An 18,430-nucleotide genomic window follows, 5' to 3' on the forward strand; every position below is an offset into this window, starting at 1 on the left:
AAAAACAGGAAGTGGCTTGCTAGTGCCTTGTTTGGTCCACTTTCCAGTTGAAGCCCACAACCCTGGGATTTTCTGGTAGCCTCCCATCCAGGCATTAGCCAAAATCAAGCTTTCTTAGCTTTGTGAAATTAGCTCAATACTGCCACCAACTACATTGTGTTTGGTAGACTGCTTATGTGCCTTTTTTGAAGGTATTTCTGGGTAGGTCAAAGAGTTCTCACTAAGGTGTTTTCTCTTAATTTTCAAGTAGGATTGAAAATCTTCACAGAATTTAGTCTTCCAATGTGGAGTATGTCTTTTTGTCACTTGGCCTCTTGACTGCTAATGCTGCTAAAGTAAAAAGATACCTGCTGCTTATGTAAACTTGATTTGCAGAAAATTGTGCATTGGTAGTAAGTTCATATATTATTGTCCGGAACTCAGAAAACATGCTTAGGAATTTGGAAAAGAGAGTTAGAAGCTTCTTTTTCACCTCCCCATGCATACCAGTTTTGGTTGGAGCGACATTTTTCAGTTTTAGTTGCTGCAGGAAGTGGCTGGATTCACATATCATAGTAAGCCTTAATGTAATTTGATTGTCATGTTTTGTGAATTCAGCCATTGGATTTGTTAGCCATGGCTCATGGGCTAGAAATGTCAGTTGTGACTTATTTAATAAACTGTTTTCTAAAAAGCGATTTAGTGTTATATTTGAACCTGGCTCTGGCTTACTTAATCAGTGGGGAAGAAAAGAAAGGAGGAGACAGGTCTCATGGTTGTTCATTGCTTCATAGAGTATGTTTTATAAAACTGGAGCCATTTTCTCAGAACCTAATACTTGTCTGGCATAATTATTAAAATCATGAATTTAATAGGTCCTCGGTTTTTTCTCTAGGAAATTATTATATTACTTTGGAACTTTCCACAAAGCACCAAACAGTTTATTTCATTTTTCATTTTGGTGGCATCTATGTTAGCCAGGCAACAGTTTGAGATTAAACTGTTACTTCCTCCAATTCCACATATTCATTTTAGACCAACTTTCAAACTATTTCTAAAATATTTTCTCTTTATATTAAACTTTGCTCTCATTGTACATGGAAATTTTCAACAAACTACCTTATAATGAGGCCATGGTGAGTGGTTCCCTCCATTTCCAAAATTAAAAGTTTAGCAATGTTTGGGACTGGCTCCAGCACTTCTCCCCTATTTTGCGGATGGAAAAGAAAGGCAGAATATTGTTACATGGTCATGCTGGTTGTACCAATAATCCAAGATTAATTCTGTGAGAGCTAGTCAAAGGTTTCTAGACTTCAGTTTTATAACATGCCATTTTCACCTTAGACGATTAGCAGAAGACCTATAGCACAAAAGTAAGGGAAGATGTCAATATAAGGTTCCTGTTTTAAGGGAATCCTATGACTGATTTAGTCATTTTTGCAGTAAGAGACGTATGAAGTTGTGTAGATGCTTACTCAAAATATATTTGTATCATTTTCTCTCCCTCTTTTTTTTTTTTGTGATTCCATATTTCTTACATAGATAATTCCTACAAAACATTTCTTCATGTCTTCACTTTGAATGTGTTTGCTATAATCATATATATTTAGGGCATTTTTTGTTTTTAAAAAATTCTCCAAATAGTTTACAAATATCAAAAGTCAGACAGTGCTTGCTGGAGAGGAGAACTGTAGAAAAAATGAGATCCTTTACTCTCCCTGCTCCTCTCTTCCCCCTTCACTGTACTCAGTCTTAACTCTACACCTTTCCCACAACAATTGCCAACAGTTGTCCACATGTGATGGCAGCAACTTTGCTGGCCTCACTTTGGAGGCATGACAAGAAGGATGTGGAGGTCTGAAGGGTGGGAGAAAAATGCATTGGAGATGTGAAGAAAACCTCATTTTATGTGCCCCAACTGTTTTCGTGTTATTTTCAAGATTGTTAATATCCTTGTATGTGATTTCTCAGATGAGATGAAAGTTTGTTCACTGATTTATATGGCTGTACTGTACTGTAAATGTATTGCCAATCATAAGTGAAGTAGTTTCAAAACTTCTCAAATTTGTTCTTGGGGTACATCTGGTGAATGCAAAATTCTAGGTAGGTGTTGTTCATTTGAATACTTACAGAGAAAGCTACCTACCTCAGTATTTGTTCTAATAAAGAAAAATATATTGTTATTCATTTAAGAGATTAATATAGAGTTTTCTTTGGTCACACAGGGATTTAACTGATTTATTTCAATTTTCTTAGGTGTGGAAAGCCAGATTAAATGGATATGAAGAAGCATTGAAGCTGTTTGAGAAGATAGAGGATGAAAAGAGCCCTGAATGGTCCAAATTTCTTGGACTTATAAAAAAATTTGTGACAGACTCAAATGCAGTAGCTCAGCTGAAAGGATTAGAAGCTGCACTTGCTTATGTTGAAAATGCTTACGTAGCAGGAAAGTAAGTCTTTTGTATTTGTATTTTAGAACAACTCTTGCTCTGTGTGAAAATTCTTGTGGCCTAGTGAGGAAATTTTAACTGAAAGATTTTGTCTTCAGACTTGAGAGATGCTCCTGTGAATACATCTTCTTGTCTAGTGCTTTTATAACTCCCTGTTCTAAAGGAATTGTGTCTCCTAGTGATGGCCTTAAGATCCCAAATTATGATATTTGTATACAAGCATTGAACAGTTTCTACAGCACAGGAGTTAGAACAATGCTTTGGACAGCTTCTGGAGAGCCGTGAGGCTAAAAACTGTGTAATGAAATCTGTACCCTCAGTGTATTTGGAGAATGCCTATATCATTCATTTAAAGCCCCAGCTAGTTTAAAAACCAGCTTAGGGCTTTGGCATGATTTTTTTTTTATCAAATAAAAACTGACATCTCTCCTGCTACATGGAATACTAAATGTTGGGGGAAATTCTTGTCCCTTGATGCAAAGGATTGCTTTTAATCCAAATTAGCTGTTGATAATTATCTGATTCTTATAATAATCATATTTGTTCTAGAATAACTTTAGGGTTTTTATTTAATTGACATTATTTGTTTTCATTTTTATAACTGATGCATATAGGAGTTGCTATTCACATTCTAGGAAGCAGTAATAAAAAAATGTTTTTCACTGAACCCAATGTATACATTTAAGCTGCCTGTGAGCTGTAGCAGAGTCTAGTATGTATGAATCAGGTCTTGATATGTATCCTTGAATGCAAGAAAAGCTTACCTTTCAGCGAAATTTTTTAACTTTCCAGAACTCTTGGGTATATTGCACATGTGCATGGAAACCAATTCTAACCTGGATAAATTGCAGTAAATATAATAATACATTGAAGAATCCAGTGTTTAATAGAAATCAAATATGGATGGAAGTTACTGCTATAAGGTGGATGAGAGGGAGTCAAATTGTTCATTTTGTTGTTAGCTAAGAGTTGTTATCGCCCTCTTTGCTTTTTTTCCTTTTTTAAGAACAACAGGTGAAGTGGTATCTGGAGTTGTAAATAAAGTGTTCAATCAGCCTAAAGCTAGAGCAAAGGAACTAGGCATAGATATATGCCTTATGTTTGTTGAAATTGAGAAAGGGGAAATGGTACAAGAAGAACTGCTTAAAGGCTTGGACAACAAGAACCCCAAGATTATAGTGGCATGCATAGAGACGCTGAGGAAAGCACTAAGGTAAGATTTAATAGAAATTTTATTCAGACTTTATAAGAATAAGGGAGCTTCGTATGACTAATTAAATTCTCTATTGCTATTTTCCATTTAAGTTGTCAGTGGAAAAAAATCTAAATAATACAATATTTTGTACGCATACGCTGCACTTTAAGTTCATGCATTGTGTTCAGCAAAGCTAAGCAAACTACATTACGGCTTAGCACAAGTGGGAAATCAGCTACTGTTGATATTTGGTGCAACCTAACAAAAGAGTGAACTCTGCAAAGCAAGAAATGAAGAAATGGGAAGGAACCAGTTTAAATAACTTAGCCTGTCTTCTGCCTGAGCAAGTGTTAGCACATAGACAACCTTGATCTACCTTAAAAGCCAAGCAGCATCAGAAATTACAGGTTATACAAAGTTGAAAAAAATCTCCCCAAAAGGCAGTGGGAAAAACCACTTGCATAAACATATCGTGTGGTCACCAGAAGGTGAGTTCAACTTAAGGGAATCTACCTTTTTTTTTAATGTATATTTAAGCCTGCAATCCCACACACGGTTATAAAGGAATAAGCCCCATTGGCTTAAGGGATTTACTTCTGAATAAGTATGGTCATTTTCAGAAGTCTCATGTTTCTTTCCTCAGTAAGCATCAGAAGACAAAGTTTTGCATGCTGTAATAATTACTGTTTTGTTATGCGGTTGTTAGATAACTATTGTTACCATGTTATTGGATCAAATAATGTTAAATGCTCAGCTGTTGATGACTGGAGTGGTGTAGGAGCCTGAGTTTTGCCTCTATGTATAAAAATACTTGTATGTATGGAGTAGTTTCAGACAGGTAGTCCTTGAGTTACAACCATTTGTTCAGCAACCGTTCAAAGTTATGGTGGTACTGAACAAATGGTACTTGTGGACAGTCCTCAAAGTTACAGCCGTTGCAGCACCTCTCCGGTCATGTGATCAAAATTTGGGTGCTTGGCAGCCCGCCTGCACATATAACTGGAGGAGCACTTCAGCTCCCTCCCACCTGTCTCCCCCCATCTGTGCCCTTTCGCCCACCCTGCACAGCAGCACTCCTCGGAGGCGGCAGCGCTGGAACTGAAGTAGAGGCCTGAAGCCTTCAGCAGTCTCCACCAGCTGCCACTGCTGCCCTTGGGTCTCTCCTTCAATCCCAGTGCTGCTGCCGCCAAGGAATGCTACCTCAAGCCCTGTGTCGCGGTCAGCTGCCACAGCACCACAGCGTAAAGCCCCAGGCTCCCTGCATTTCACACGGCCTGCTGCACCCAGCTGACCTTTACTGTCTTTTTCACACTGCTGATGAGGCACAACCAGCCTGACCCTATGCAAGGCAGTTGCTAGCCAGGCCAGGCTTTCTTCCTATGGCCGCTCGCGCCACTTCTGAGGCCTCCTAAAACCTCGTGAGAAGGCTGCACCCACTGTTGTTGTGATGCTTTGGAAAGCTTCTGAGGCCTCCCAAAACATCTCGAGAACAATGCATGTGATTTGGAGAATGGTATGTGTGGCCTTGAGAAAGGCCTAGTGTGGCCAGCAGCTGCCTTGCATAGGGCCAGGCACACCTCGTCAGCAGCGAGAGGAAGATGGCAAAGGTCATCTGGGGGCGGCACGTGGCAGGGCCAGTGAGCACAGAGCAGCAAGATTAGCAGGATGGTAAGGTAGCAGGGCCAGTGGGGTGCAGGGCGACAAGGGTGGCAGGGCCAATGGAACGCAGGATGGCAGGGCTGGCAGAGGCAGCAGAGGGCATGGTGGCCAAAAGGGCAGAGATGGTGGGGAGATAGGCAGGTAGGGGGAGTTGAAGAGGAGGCAGCCCCTTACTTTACCAAGGCTCATTAGATAAGGGTGGGTCCTCACCTAACAACTGGTGGGATTCAGTTAACAACAGCAATGGGGAGTGCGGTGATTGCTGTTGCTAAGTGATGTGGCCACATGATGTGCTTTATGACTGCATTGCTTAGCAACTGTTGTAACTTGAGGACTACCTGTACTCATGTTTAGAATGGCTACATATTTATCAGAGAGTATATAGTAACATTAAGATAATAACATAATGTAACTAGCTGCATGTGTATATTATTTCAGTGAATTTGGTTCAAAAATAATCGTCCTGAAGCCAATAATCAAAGTGTTGCCAAAACTCTTTGAATCTCGAGAGAAGGCTGTTCGAGATGAAGCCAAACTCCTTGCTGTTGAGATTTATCGATGGATTAGGGATGCTCTTAGGCCTCCATTACAGAACATAAACTCTCTTCAGGTAAGTTGGGAAAATGTTGTGTTCTGATAATCTTAACAGGAAGTGACCAGTAAGCAGAGGAAGTTAGTTTTTTCTTAGATGTTTTAGGTAATTGAAAGCTTTGTTTTGAAAAATTATTCCTTTGAAATACAATTTTAGTGGAAGAAACTTTATAACATAGGCATGGGCTTCAAGAGCTGAAAAAGGACTAGAATTTTAACAGATCTCACACTGAGTCTTCAAGAGGCTTGGAAAAAATGGTGATGTCTTGCACTCAGAGTTGACAGATGATCATCCAATATCAAGCCATAAAAGATGGGTTCTCTCCTGGAACTTGTGCTAATTATTGGCAGATGTCAAAAAGCCAAAAGGTTTTGAACTCTCATAATGTACTAATGTTCTTAGTAGGCCTTTCAATAGGAGGTTATTTATAAATGAATTGTATTTATTTACTCATTCACTTCCCGCAACTTGTATGCTGCTCCAATCATAATGACACTGAGTGGCTATATTAACAAGCCGATATGGAGGAAAAAATAGAAAACAATTTAAAAATCTAATACAGTAACAGCAGTGCCCCCTTAACCCATTGCACCGTATGTTGGGGATAGTATAGTCTTTATCCCCAAAACCCTTCTTAAAGAGCTATTTTTTACAGCTGCTTGAAAGGAGGGAATAGTCCAAACATCAAGGGGCAAGATTGCGTTTTGATGCATCTTTCAGCTATTTTAATTCTTGTAGTTAAAAGAACTGGAAGAAGAATGGGTCAAATTGCCATCATCTACTCCCAAGCAGTCCAGATTTCTTCGATCCCAGCAAGAAATGAAAGCAAAGTTTGAGCAACAGCAGGCAGCTGGTGGAGATGCAGATGGAGGTAACATTTGGCCTGGAACCTCAACCTTGAGGATGTTATTTATTAGAAAGAAGGAATACTCGCCAAAAAGCACAAACTGACAAAAAAGTTAAATGCATACCAGTGTCTAGACAGTATCATTAATTGCACAGAAGTCCTTATTCTAGGACTTCTGATTATATGATAAGTAAAATGTACATAGTAGCATAATTGGCCTGTACTTGGCTGTGTTTAATAGCTGTTTCTATAGGAGGAGATGAAGGTGATGAGGATGTTCCACAAGTAGATGCTTATGAACTTTTGGAAGCTGTTGAAATTCTCTCCAAACTTCCTAAAGATTTCTATGACAAAATAGTAAGTGGGAATAAAACAAAATGTTAATCTCTAATCTCTGTAATTTCCCTTTGAATCAGTACTGTGTGTATTAAGATATCTAAATAGTTTATTCAGCTATTGAATTTATATGGGTTAATGTCTAAGGGTATATTATCATCTGTTAAGAACAGTTGCAGTATATCAGTGTGAAAACACAATGATGAATTAGGTGCTTTATTGTTACTGACCCCATGGAAGCATGAGCATGTTTTTTCCCTTGTACATATAGGAGTTGACATATGACTATAATGTATCACTTCTGATAATGCATATATCAAGGTGTTTAATGGTTTGAATTGTAGGAGGCCAAAAAGTGGCAGGAACGAAAAGAAGCTTTGGAAGCAGTAGAAGTGCTGGTTAAAAATCCCAAATTGGAAGCTGGAGATTATGCAGACTTGGTGAAAGCTCTTAAGAAGGCAAGATTCTCTGTATTACCCAAATGGACCTCTCAAATCTAAATACAAGGTCTCAGTATTAGTATAGTTATAAGGAGCTTTTAATCATTTATTGGTAAATATAGATGTCTAACTATGTTTGCTCACAGATTTAAGTGGATGATGAGACAGATCTTAAGTGCATAGAAATGAAAATAATTTAACAGGTTTTTGAATCCTTTAAGCAGAGAGCAAGTCAGCTAACCCTAGTAAATTGCCCAGAATCTATAGTTTCTGAATTTCTGAAATTCTAGCACTTATTATGTAGAATGAAACCCAGAATTCTGCTCATGGAGCAGGATTTTCCTCTCTTTTGCACACCCCAGATTTTTTCTGTGTCTCCAAACCAAATGGAGCATGTTTTGAGAGTATAAGAGACTGGCAAGGGAGAAAAAAGCCTCTCTCCCATTCTTTTCTTTCTGTTTGGGGGCTGTCTAATTGGGGAGTAACTCTTAGGTAGTTTAATATAAATTTGGGAGAATGGCATGAGAAACTACAATCTAATTCATCTTTAATTTGTTCAGAATTCTGAAATTTTACACCATTAGATTGTGATGCTCTTCCTTTACAGGTTGTTGGAAAAGATACTAATGTGATGTTGGTTGCTTTGGCTGCGAAATGCCTTGCTGGACTAGCCACTGGTCTCAGGAAGAAATTTGGACAGTATGCTGGTCATGTGAGTATAACGTGCTTGGTGTTCATTTTTAAATTCTCTGTGCAAAATTAATTGTATGAGGAATAGACTAGAATTTGGTATATGAAATCTTCCTTTTATCATATATCTAGCAAATTTTCTTATGGATTTTTTTTTTATTAAAACAAAAAGGATTCTGGAATTGCCGTGGTTGAATATCCAGGAAGATAGCAAAAAAATGCTTCCAGATGAGTAGTTTGTTGTGATCTGCTTCATTCTCTTAATCTTTTGAAATTTTGGTTTGGAATAAATAGGAAAAGACATTAAAAAAAACAGCAAACATTTTTCTTTTTAAAAACTGTTTTAGCTAGACTATAGCATCAGAGTGTTTCTTGATGTAATAAAGTTTTGGTGTGATTAGATTATTTTCTCTGTCCTATGTATGGGGAAGTTATGAAATTTCCTTGTATTACAGTTGACACTGGAGTATAATCAGATGTTCCATTTGTAACATCTTGATAATATTCAATAGGTTGTCCCAACTATTCTAGAGAAGTTCAAAGAGAAAAAGCCTCAGGTCGTACAAGCCTTGCAAGAAGCCATTGATGCAATCTTTCTTACTGTAAGTGCATTGATATCAATACTCGGGACAAGATTAACAGGCTCTTCTTGAACAATCAAAGTGAATCTCTCTTGTCCAAATATTTTAGACCACATTACAAAATCTCAGTGAGGATATCTTGGCTGTAATGGATAACAAAAACCCAACTATCAAACAGCAGACCTCCCTCTTCATTGCACGAAGCTTTCGTCATTGCACTCCTTCTACCCTTCCCAAAAGTCTCCTGAAACCATTCTGTGCTGCTCTCCTCAAGGTAAAAAAATAAAATCTTCAGCAGAACCTATATTTGATATAAAATATGAAGGTAGCTTCTGTTGCTGGAGGATATTCTTTACTAATCTGTAAGTTAGGAAGTTCAAAAATACTGACATATATTATGGAAGAACTTTACTTCACCTAGACAAGACAGCAGCGTTGTTTGGAACGAAAGAAAAGGAATGACAGGTAAAAGCTCTTGCTTTCATATCCTAGAAGGAGGAAAACCAAGTAACGTAGTTCAGATTTTTGAATTCAGTTTCTGTCATTGCATTCAGGCTTGGTTCAGCTGAAGATAGCACAGAGAGGTTCAGAGCCAAGCCTTATGGTAAAATATAAGTAAATTTGGAGGAGAGAAACAGGTGAAGACCTGTTTTCACCAGCTAGCCTGATACTTCATTTCTCTTCACACAGATTGTTTATACATAATATATGCTATTTTCCTTCAGTATGTACAATCATAGCAAACAGCAAATGGATAGAGTGCCTTCATTTCATCATTGCACTCTTCCATTAGTGGGTACATGCCATCAAATTTTTAACTTATTCTTTTACCACTGATAACACTTTTTAGGATTCTGTGAATCAAAGCTCTGTCAGGCAGAATACTCAGATCTTGTTTTTTGCTATAGCATATCAATGATTCGGCTCCAGAGGTTAGAGATGCTGCATTTGAAGCCCTGGGCACTGCCCTAAAAGTGGCAGGTGAGAAAGCTGTGAATCCTTTCCTAACAGATGTGGACAAACTGAAACTAGACCGAGTAAGTAACACTAAACCATCAGTCTGTAGTAGGGTTAAATATGACATTATTCAGGGAGGTCTGAGAATGAGTTAGGTAGTTAATTGTTAATATGTTCAATATGTGAAGGTGGAGATTTGACTTGTTATTTTTGAACATGATATAAGTTTTAGGTTCTATAAAGCAGTGAAGTCAGTAAACATTTGTGAACCTTTCATTATTTAAAGCTTCTGTTGTGTTGGGGGGTGTATGAAGCAAACAAATGAAGCAGGTCTCCAGTAGTTTGCAGCAGGGATAGGTATATTTGAAACTTTGAATAAGTTGATTGCAAAATGGCCATTAAAAAAGTTAGATGCATTCTCCTATTCCTCTGTAAGGAAGGTCTTTGCATATATGCATATGCTTTTTAAGCTCTTTGACTTTGTTCTTTCTCCTAAGATCTTATGCCCCCCAGGTTGCTTGGTAATGAGCTTGTTAGTCCCACAAGCTTATCTCTTGCAGCTCTTTTTCAGTATTGCCCAGTTGGCAAGCAGCTGAGGTTGCCCACTTTGGTGGAGCACTTTCTTCCTTTCCTCTAAAGAATGTGCTGGGCTTTCCTGGGGCCCAAGACTTTCAGGCCAAGGGTAAGGGAAGAATGCCAGGCAATTGCAAACTAGAACTTTTCTACTTGTCCAGCCTTTCAGAGTATAAAAAGATTTAAATGTTGCATAAATATAGTAAAAATCAGAACTGAAAGAAGATTCTTTAGGTTGTAATTGTACTAGCAGGCCACTATACCAGAAATAGAAAAATCCAAATAATTCAGGGGCAATATTGTTCAAGAATTGTAATTTTTTTTTTCAGTAATAATTTCTGAAACTTGTCAAGTCCTCATGAGGATGTAGTGACTGCCAGATGATGTATTTTAATGCCTTTATGTTATCTAATTTTGCCTACTAGATTAAAGAGTGTGCTGAAAAAGTAGAGTTGGTTGGTGGAGGTAAAGTCAGTGGAGGAGCCGATAAAAGAGAAAACAAAGCTGTTGCTGGCAAGGCTCCGGTTCTTTCTGGAGCTGCAGGGGACAAAGATACGAAAGATAACTCAGCTAAGTCTGGGCCACTGAAAAAAGCTCCCACTACTAAGGTATGGAAATTAAACTCTCTGACATATGACAGATTGAATTTGCATATATTCAAATGAGTATAACTAATTGCATTTTCAGAAGTGGGCTCAGGAAAATGCACGTATAAGTTAGAAAGGTGATAAGTGGTTTCATCCTGCTGTTAGCTCTCAAATGCCTCCTGAACGAAATTGAGTATTTTCCTGAACCTCTATGGCTGCTAGGTCCATCCAGAGAAAGGAATGGCTCCTTAAAGGAGCTGCCAATAGGAACAGCGAGAATGTTCATGCCAGATCTGAAGCACCTTGGCCCATTTCAGATCCGAATACTGCATATCTTTAATTGATATTTGTTGGCTATTATGTTCATCATCCCTTTTGAAACAATTGTAACAGTATGTGTTTTTCCAGCACTTACGTTTTCTGGTAACTTAATATGTCTTTGGAAACTTACGAGTCTGTAATATAGCATATAATAGAACCCGGTATTGCTCTTTAATGCCGAAGCTATAAAAATGTGCTAACAATTATCTACATGAAGCCCATCTTCTACAATATTGTTGAAGTCTAGAATACTAGTGGAAGGCTATCGTATAGTAACCTTCCCCTTCCCACCCATTGGAAAGAGTCTCCTAAAAAGCTGTGATTTGAGGTCTGAGAAGGAAGGAAGGATTGTTGAACATTTGTAAGTGGAGTTTCCCCTCTCCCTCCACTGGCTTTTCTCTAACTTCAGTTAGTTGTGTTTTATTTCCTTTCCATTTAACTGTCCGTTTTTAGGAACTTCTGTTGGAAAACACAGTGAATATTAGTTCATTTCAAAAGCTTTCCCCCTTCTTTTTTGTATGGTTAGGCTGGTGGTCCAGTGAAGAAAGGCAAACCAGCTTCAGCTGGGGGAGTAGGAAATACTGGAACAAAAGCCAAAAAAGGAGCTGAAGTAAAAGAGATATTTGAGCCAGAACTCTCAGTAAGTGAATTCTGCACAAATTGTGTATTTAAAATACTTCAAAAAACAATGATGGTCTTATTAAAAATAGTTGTGATTCACTTAGGTTTGAATGAGGCTCGGTGTTTCATTTGGAAGTTTTATTTCTCTGTAGTGCTTTATGTTACATTGGACTTCACTTGCTGTTTAAAGGCAACAGGCTTGTCAGTGTGCTGATAAACTGAGGGGAGCATGTTTTCCTGCAGGAGCTGTAAAATTTAAAAATGATTTAAATTGAGTTGATAGTAGGAATGTGAACAAACTGGAAAATGTTATATTTTGAACCTTGAACAAAGCATTGCACCATGGGAATTCTGCCACACTATTTCAGACTGGCCATGGTTCAGCAGAAACAACCTGGAATATTTTGATGTGAGTTTTGGATGAAACAAAATCCAGAGAGATTCCAAATGATTTTATTGGGGCAAGTAAGGCAAGTCTGGTGTGCACTGCTTGCTCACTCCCCTCCTCCCTATAGTAGTTTCCAATGCAGTATATCCTTACAGCCTATCCAAACCCAATTTTTCCAACAGCTTTTCTCTCTCCTTCAGCCACCATCACTAGTGTCCTTGGGTTTTTCATGCTCCTTCCCACTCTCCAAATCCCTTCTGCCTGAGACAACCACATTTCTGTCTGTGCACAAAATAAAATAACCCCACTTTATTCTGTGACTTCACCAGTGCACCCAAAACACACATGCTTCAGTATGAGCATGGACCACACCAAATTGGCTGATCTATGCACAGCATGGTTCATGCCCAGAACATTTTGCACATCCCTTGTTGGCAGAGAGTGACCGGTCCATTTCCCAGTTATAGTTCAATATCTCTAATGTATTGCATTTTTTAAAAGAAGATTCAGTGCATTAAACATTTGTCTAATGTAGATGTCAAATTACTGGTCCTTCTTCATATTCATAAAAGGGAAAGTGCTACATATTTTATAGCAGTTCAGCAGAATCCTTGAAGGGACTATCCCAGTTCTAAGGAGCACACCAAGAGCGCTGTAGAATGAAGTCCATTTTTAAGTAAAGTGGTATCTATACATGCCCACGTGGCATGGCTGTCCCATCACTCAAGATCAGCAGGAAAAGATACATTGAGTTTAAAAGTTGCTGATAGGCACTACATGCACACATCTATGTGCTCTGAAGTACTGTTTTTCCTTTGAATCCAGGTTGCTGCACAACCCTACTGTGTAGCTCTCCTGATGTAGGTCAAAATGCCTAATAGCCCGATGAAAGCATATTTGAAATGCAGTAGTAGGTTATTAACAGGTGTGCCATTTTTTCCTTTTGCTAATAGATAGAGATGTGTGAGGAGAAGGCTTCAGCTGTCCTCCCAGCTGCTTGCATACAGCAGTTAGATAGTGGCAATTGGAAGGAAAGGCTGGCTTGCATGGAAGAATTCCAAAAGGTAATCATGACAAATTCTTCTAAAAAGTGTCTCACCTCTATAAATAATTGTTTATACTACAGTGAATAATTATTTTGGCGATTCACAGAAGCCTTTAGTGTCAGACTGTACTTCATGACTTTCCAGTTTGTGTACCGTAAGTTTATTAGACCAAATTTGATCCTTTTTTTTCATATTAGTTTATTTCTGAAAATTCTGCATTACTCAATTTGGTATAGGGAGACATCCAACAATTGTTATTTCTTACTGTTGAAAAATAAGAATTGGTTCAAACATCCTATCACTTTTATATTTCTTTTCAGAAAAATAGAATAATGTTTGATTCTTATCTAGTTTGGATTAAATCTACACTTACAAATATTTGCAATCTTCAGACCCAAACCTAAATAATTTTTATCCAGATTTGAATTTGAAGACTGCAAAAACTAAAAGCAGTTTCTTTAGAAAACTTTCTGGGGAAGGAAAAAATAATCTTGATAGGGACTACATTGTTTATGCACGCTAAACATGAATTGTGTCTGAATGAATAAAGGTTTGTAGAATGCAGTTTGGCAATATTTATGTTCCTGCATTTCTTATAGTTTAATATTGTTCTTCATCTTTAAGGCTGTTGAGCTGATGGATAAAACTGAAATGCCTTGCCAAGCTTTAGTAAGGATGTTGGCAAAGAAACCTGGATGGAAAGAGACCAACTTTCAGGTAAAACAATATTAATTTTTCAGGTTAGTTCTATTAACTATTGAGTTTATAATTAATCAACTTTGTCTACAAAGTTGCCTTAGAGTTGAGCTCAAAATTCCTTATACGTAGGTTTGACTGCTTATGTTTGAAAGCTTTATGCAAGGGCCTTAATCTGTATTTCTTATTTGCATCCAGTAATATTGTTCATTATATTATTTGATTTGTACTTAGAATAATCTTTCTTTGCTGCATTGATATGTGATACATTTCTGGTAATGTACCCCCTGGCAATACACAGACCGGTTTAATTAAAATATGGATATTGGGAACCTTGTTAAACAAGAATACGATTAGGATAAAGCATTCAGATATATACGTTAAGAAAAATGCTGAGAGCTGTTTCAATATTTATAGTATCTGTATTTAGCCTGCATGTGAAAAACATTATAAATTCTAATTCTGTAGCATTAAGAACCTTGTAGGCCCTGGGCCTTTGGGGGTTCTCATTGCAATAATAATCTGGATGCTTAGGATTATAAAGGTACTCCCTGGATCTGTATTCTTCTTTTTTATATATAAACTTTATTAAATTTCAGTAAAGAATAAAATATAAGAAAATTAAGAGAAAGAAAAGTATAGAGAGAAAAGATCAGAAAAGAAATACAAGAAGAGAAAAAGTAGGAAAGGAAAAAAGAGATAACTTCCAACTTTCTTTGGTACAGGCATAGACGTATAATACATTCACCTCTTGCTCTAATGTTTAAAATGATACAAAATTAATCTATATCCCTGGATCTGTATTCTTCAAGGAATAAGTCACAATAAATGCATGCAAAAAAAAGTAATAACTTAAATATATTTAATTTTAGGTTATATAGCTTAAAACATTTTTTGGGTCCCAAAAGTTTGTAGGCCCTAGGCACTCTGGCTGTTGTGCCTAGCAGATAATGCAGGCATGCACTCCTTGTACTTGATGAAATGTAGGTCTCAGGTCTTACTGTGCAGCAGCATTGGCTTGATAATAACAATGGGTCCTCTTCTTGTGTACAGGTGATGCAGATAAAACTTCATATAGTTGCCTTGGTTGCACAAAAGGGAACCTTTTCCAAAACATCTGCACAAATTGTGCTGGATGGCCTCGTGGATAAGATTGGTGATGTGAAATGTGGGAACAATGCAAAAGAAGCACTAACAGCAATAGCAGAAGCCTGTCAGCTGCCTTGGACTGCTGAGCAGGTACATGTGTTGCTTTTCATGGATATAAGAAGTTTAAAGAGATGCAAGAACTATATTTTATATTAGTCACATTACATAGCCTTCTTTCTGAGATGCTTGCATGTTAAGAATTGTTTGCATGTTAAGAATTATCAGTAGTAAAATAGTCTCTTTTCATTCTAGGTTATGTCCATGGCGTTCTCCCAGAAGAATCCAAAGAACCAATCAGAAACTTTAAACTGGCTCTCAAATGCAATTAAAGAGTTTGGGTTTGCTGGGTAAGTCTCAAAATTAAAGTAGCTATGATACAATGTGAGACATGGTGCTTACACATGTATTCTGTTTACTAAATGACTGTGACAAAAGATAAACTAGCATACAGAAAATGTCCATAACAACCATACTAGTTCACCCTCATTATTTGTATATTTTTAGATGAGATTAATGTGTGTTACAGCAGTTATATGCATGTGTGAATCAAGCTTTTTCTCGCTATTGTACTAGTTTTGTGTAGTCTGGTACTCTTTTTTTTCCTAGTGGTTTATTTTTTGTTTTTATAGAATGTGGTTAGAATTTAGAATCTATTGCTTTAATGTAACCCCCAGACTCCATTGCCATGGCTTCTGGATTGCACATTGAAATCTGACAACAAATTGCTGATTTCCAGTAGGGATTTAAAAAAAGGAAAATAAAATGTTTTTCTCATTTGAATATGCTTTGCACACCTCAAAAGTTCAAACCCATATTACAGAAATTCCAAACAGATTTTAAAAAAGAGGAATAAAGCATTATTCTGTCCACTTGCATGATGTGATGACAAATTTCCCCCTTTCACCGTGATCCCTGGAAATTCTAGGGAAAAATGCAGAGCTAGATGCAAAATACATATGTGTCATTTCTGTAAGAAATGTATTTTTGAGAGGTAAGATGTGTCCTTTCAAGAAGCAGTTCCATCACAGTCAATACTATTACTTCACAGTTAAATTCCATAATCATTCCTTCTGATGAATTGGTTGAGAATGAGTAAGAAGCTGTCCTATTTTTCAGTGCTATATGCAATTTTATGCTACGTTTGACCAATCTTTGTTGTCTTCTCTTTCAGATTGAATGTGAAGGCATTTATCAGCAATGTTAGAACTGCTCTTGCAGCTACAAATCCCGTGAGTACTTTTTCCTTCAAGTTAAATTCTCACACTTTCTGAATATTGAACTTAAATATTTGTTTCCTGTTTAATAGGCTGTGAGGACATCTGCCATAACCTTACTAGGTGTCATGTTTCTGTATGTTGGTCCCCCTTTACGAATGTTCTTTGAGGATGAGAAGCCTGCTCTTCTTTCCCAAATAGATGCAGAATTTGAAAAAGTAAGTTTTGTTCGAAATGCTGAACCTTGATTGTTTAGGTGATCATTTGCACTAACTCCAGTATCTTCCTTAATATTGCTAATAGCATAGTGAAGTTAAGGCAGTATCTTGAAAGATTGTACTGGCTGATGACTGATTGAAGATGAGTTCAAGTGTTTGGGATGGAAATGTTTGCTAAACCTTCATTAATATGAGTATTAATTATTCAAGACTAAAATATTTATTGCTTGATTGGTGATAGAAGCTAAATATTTGGATAATATACCAAACGAGCAGCAGATTCAGTTGTATATCACACAGTGCCATGGCCTATATCTAGTATGTTCCTTCCACTTTGAGCATTACTTGCATGATTTTTAATTAACACACAATGATGTACAAGCATATGAATTAAATTGCCAAATGCTACCTATCAAAATAATGCAAAGTAATTTGGCAAATATATACATTTCAGATGCAAGGACAAACACCACCTGCTGTAACTCGAGGCAGTTCAAGGCACAATGTTGGCAGTGATGATGGTGAGGAAGGAGAAGAACAGGAAGATACAGGGAATGATGTTGTGGACCTCTTACCTAGAGCTGATATCAGGTTTTTATACTTTATTTCTATTTGATTTATTTCTTTTTATGCTGCTTTTTACTAACAGGCCCAAAGCAGGGATGGATTGATTGATTGATTGATTGATTGACTGACTGACTGACTGACTGACTGATTATGTGCAATCAAGTCATTGTTGACTCTTACCAACCACATAAGTAGATTTTATCCATAATAATCTGTCCCTAAGCTGGTCTTTTAGGTCTTCCAGTGGTACACTCATCACCAGTGTAACTTGAGTCCATCAACCTTGCTGCTGGTTGTCCTCTTTCCTTCTACCTTTCCTGGCATTAAAGCCTTCTCCAGAGAGCTAGGTCTTCGCATTATGAGTGAAGCAGGATAATTTGAGCCTGGTCATTTGTGCCTCCGGTGAGAAGTCTGGGCTGATTTGTTTAATTATTTGTTTCTTGGCTATCCTTGGTATTTTCAGGAGTCTTCTCCAGCACCAAAGTTCAAAAGCATCAATATTCTTCCTATCATGCTTCTTTAAAGTCCAACTTTTGCTTCCATAAAGTGTCACAGGGAATACCATTGTTTGCAGTGATTCTGATTTTTGTAGGTATAGACACATCATGGCATTTGAATATCTTTTGCAAGGCCTTCATGGCTCCTCTACCAAATGCTAGTCTGTGGCGTATTTCTTGACAGCTTGTTCTGCTTGTTCCTTTACTACCTCTTTGATAACTTCATTGTCAATCCTAAGGCTGGTTATTCTACCTATTGTCATTAGTTTGGTCTTCTTTGTATTTAATTTTGGTCCCATTTTTTCACTGTTTCTTGACTTTTATTACTAGAGGTTGCAGATCCTTTGCATTTTCAGCTGTCAGGGTAGTGTCATCAGCATAGCACAGGTTACTGATGTTTTTTCCTCCAATTTTAAAACCACACTCATCTTCTTCCAGTCCAGCTTTCCTAAATATATATTCAGCATATAGGTTGAATAAATAAGGGGAGAAGATACAGGCTTGTCACACTCCTTTGCCAACTTGCCTTTGTCAGTCTGTTTCACCATGTTTTGCCCATACTGTGGCTTCCTGACCTGTATATTAGCTTCTTGTGAGGATAATAAAATGTTCTGGGATACCCATTTTTCTGAGCACATTCCAAAATCAGTGAAGCACAAACTGACTTCTTTTTGGTATTCTTTGGCTTTCTCAATTATTCAGTGTGTATCAGCAACAGTGTATTGTGTTCTTCAGCCTTTTCTAAAGCCAGCTTAAACATCTGCCACCTCTTTTTTCATGCAGGGCTATAATCTATTGGATTATTTTGCTAGCATGTGAAATCAAGC

General features: G+C 37.5%; 1 protein-coding gene across 4 annotated transcripts in view; it reads left to right on the plus strand.

Annotated features, from left to right (window-relative positions):
• Positions 1 to 18,430, plus strand: part of CKAP5 (cytoskeleton associated protein 5) — a 72,795-nt gene that overhangs the window by 14,916 nt on the left and 39,449 nt on the right. For all 4 annotated transcript variants that reach the window (XM_088145703.1, XM_088145702.1, XM_088145705.1 and 1 more), the window contains exons 3-21: positions 2,236 to 2,429; positions 3,436 to 3,642; positions 5,722 to 5,893; positions 6,614 to 6,746; positions 6,976 to 7,079; positions 7,403 to 7,516; positions 8,106 to 8,210; positions 8,701 to 8,790; positions 8,879 to 9,043; positions 9,678 to 9,806; positions 10,725 to 10,907; positions 11,734 to 11,847; positions 13,170 to 13,280; positions 13,887 to 13,979; positions 15,012 to 15,197; positions 15,360 to 15,454; positions 16,279 to 16,336; positions 16,414 to 16,539; positions 16,994 to 17,130. In XM_088145703.1, the coding sequence (XP_088001829.1) occupies positions 2,236 to 2,429; positions 3,436 to 3,642; positions 5,722 to 5,893; positions 6,614 to 6,746; positions 6,976 to 7,079; positions 7,403 to 7,516; positions 8,106 to 8,210; positions 8,701 to 8,790; positions 8,879 to 9,043; positions 9,678 to 9,806; positions 10,725 to 10,907; positions 11,734 to 11,847; positions 13,170 to 13,280; positions 13,887 to 13,979; positions 15,012 to 15,197; positions 15,360 to 15,454; positions 16,279 to 16,336; positions 16,414 to 16,539; positions 16,994 to 17,130 (2,516 nt within the window). The remainder of the gene's footprint in view (positions 1 to 2,235; positions 2,430 to 3,435; positions 3,643 to 5,721; positions 5,894 to 6,613; positions 6,747 to 6,975; positions 7,080 to 7,402; positions 7,517 to 8,105; positions 8,211 to 8,700; positions 8,791 to 8,878; positions 9,044 to 9,677; positions 9,807 to 10,724; positions 10,908 to 11,733; positions 11,848 to 13,169; positions 13,281 to 13,886; positions 13,980 to 15,011; positions 15,198 to 15,359; positions 15,455 to 16,278; positions 16,337 to 16,413; positions 16,540 to 16,993; positions 17,131 to 18,430) is intronic.

The sequence above is a fragment of the Python bivittatus genome, unplaced genomic scaffold (genome assembly GCF_059951505.1).
Source record: "Python bivittatus isolate LINGU-HERP-01145 unplaced genomic scaffold, Pbiv_v1 ctg000480_np1212, whole genome shotgun sequence".
Taxonomy (NCBI): Eukaryota; Metazoa; Chordata; class Lepidosauria; order Squamata; family Pythonidae; genus Python; species Python bivittatus.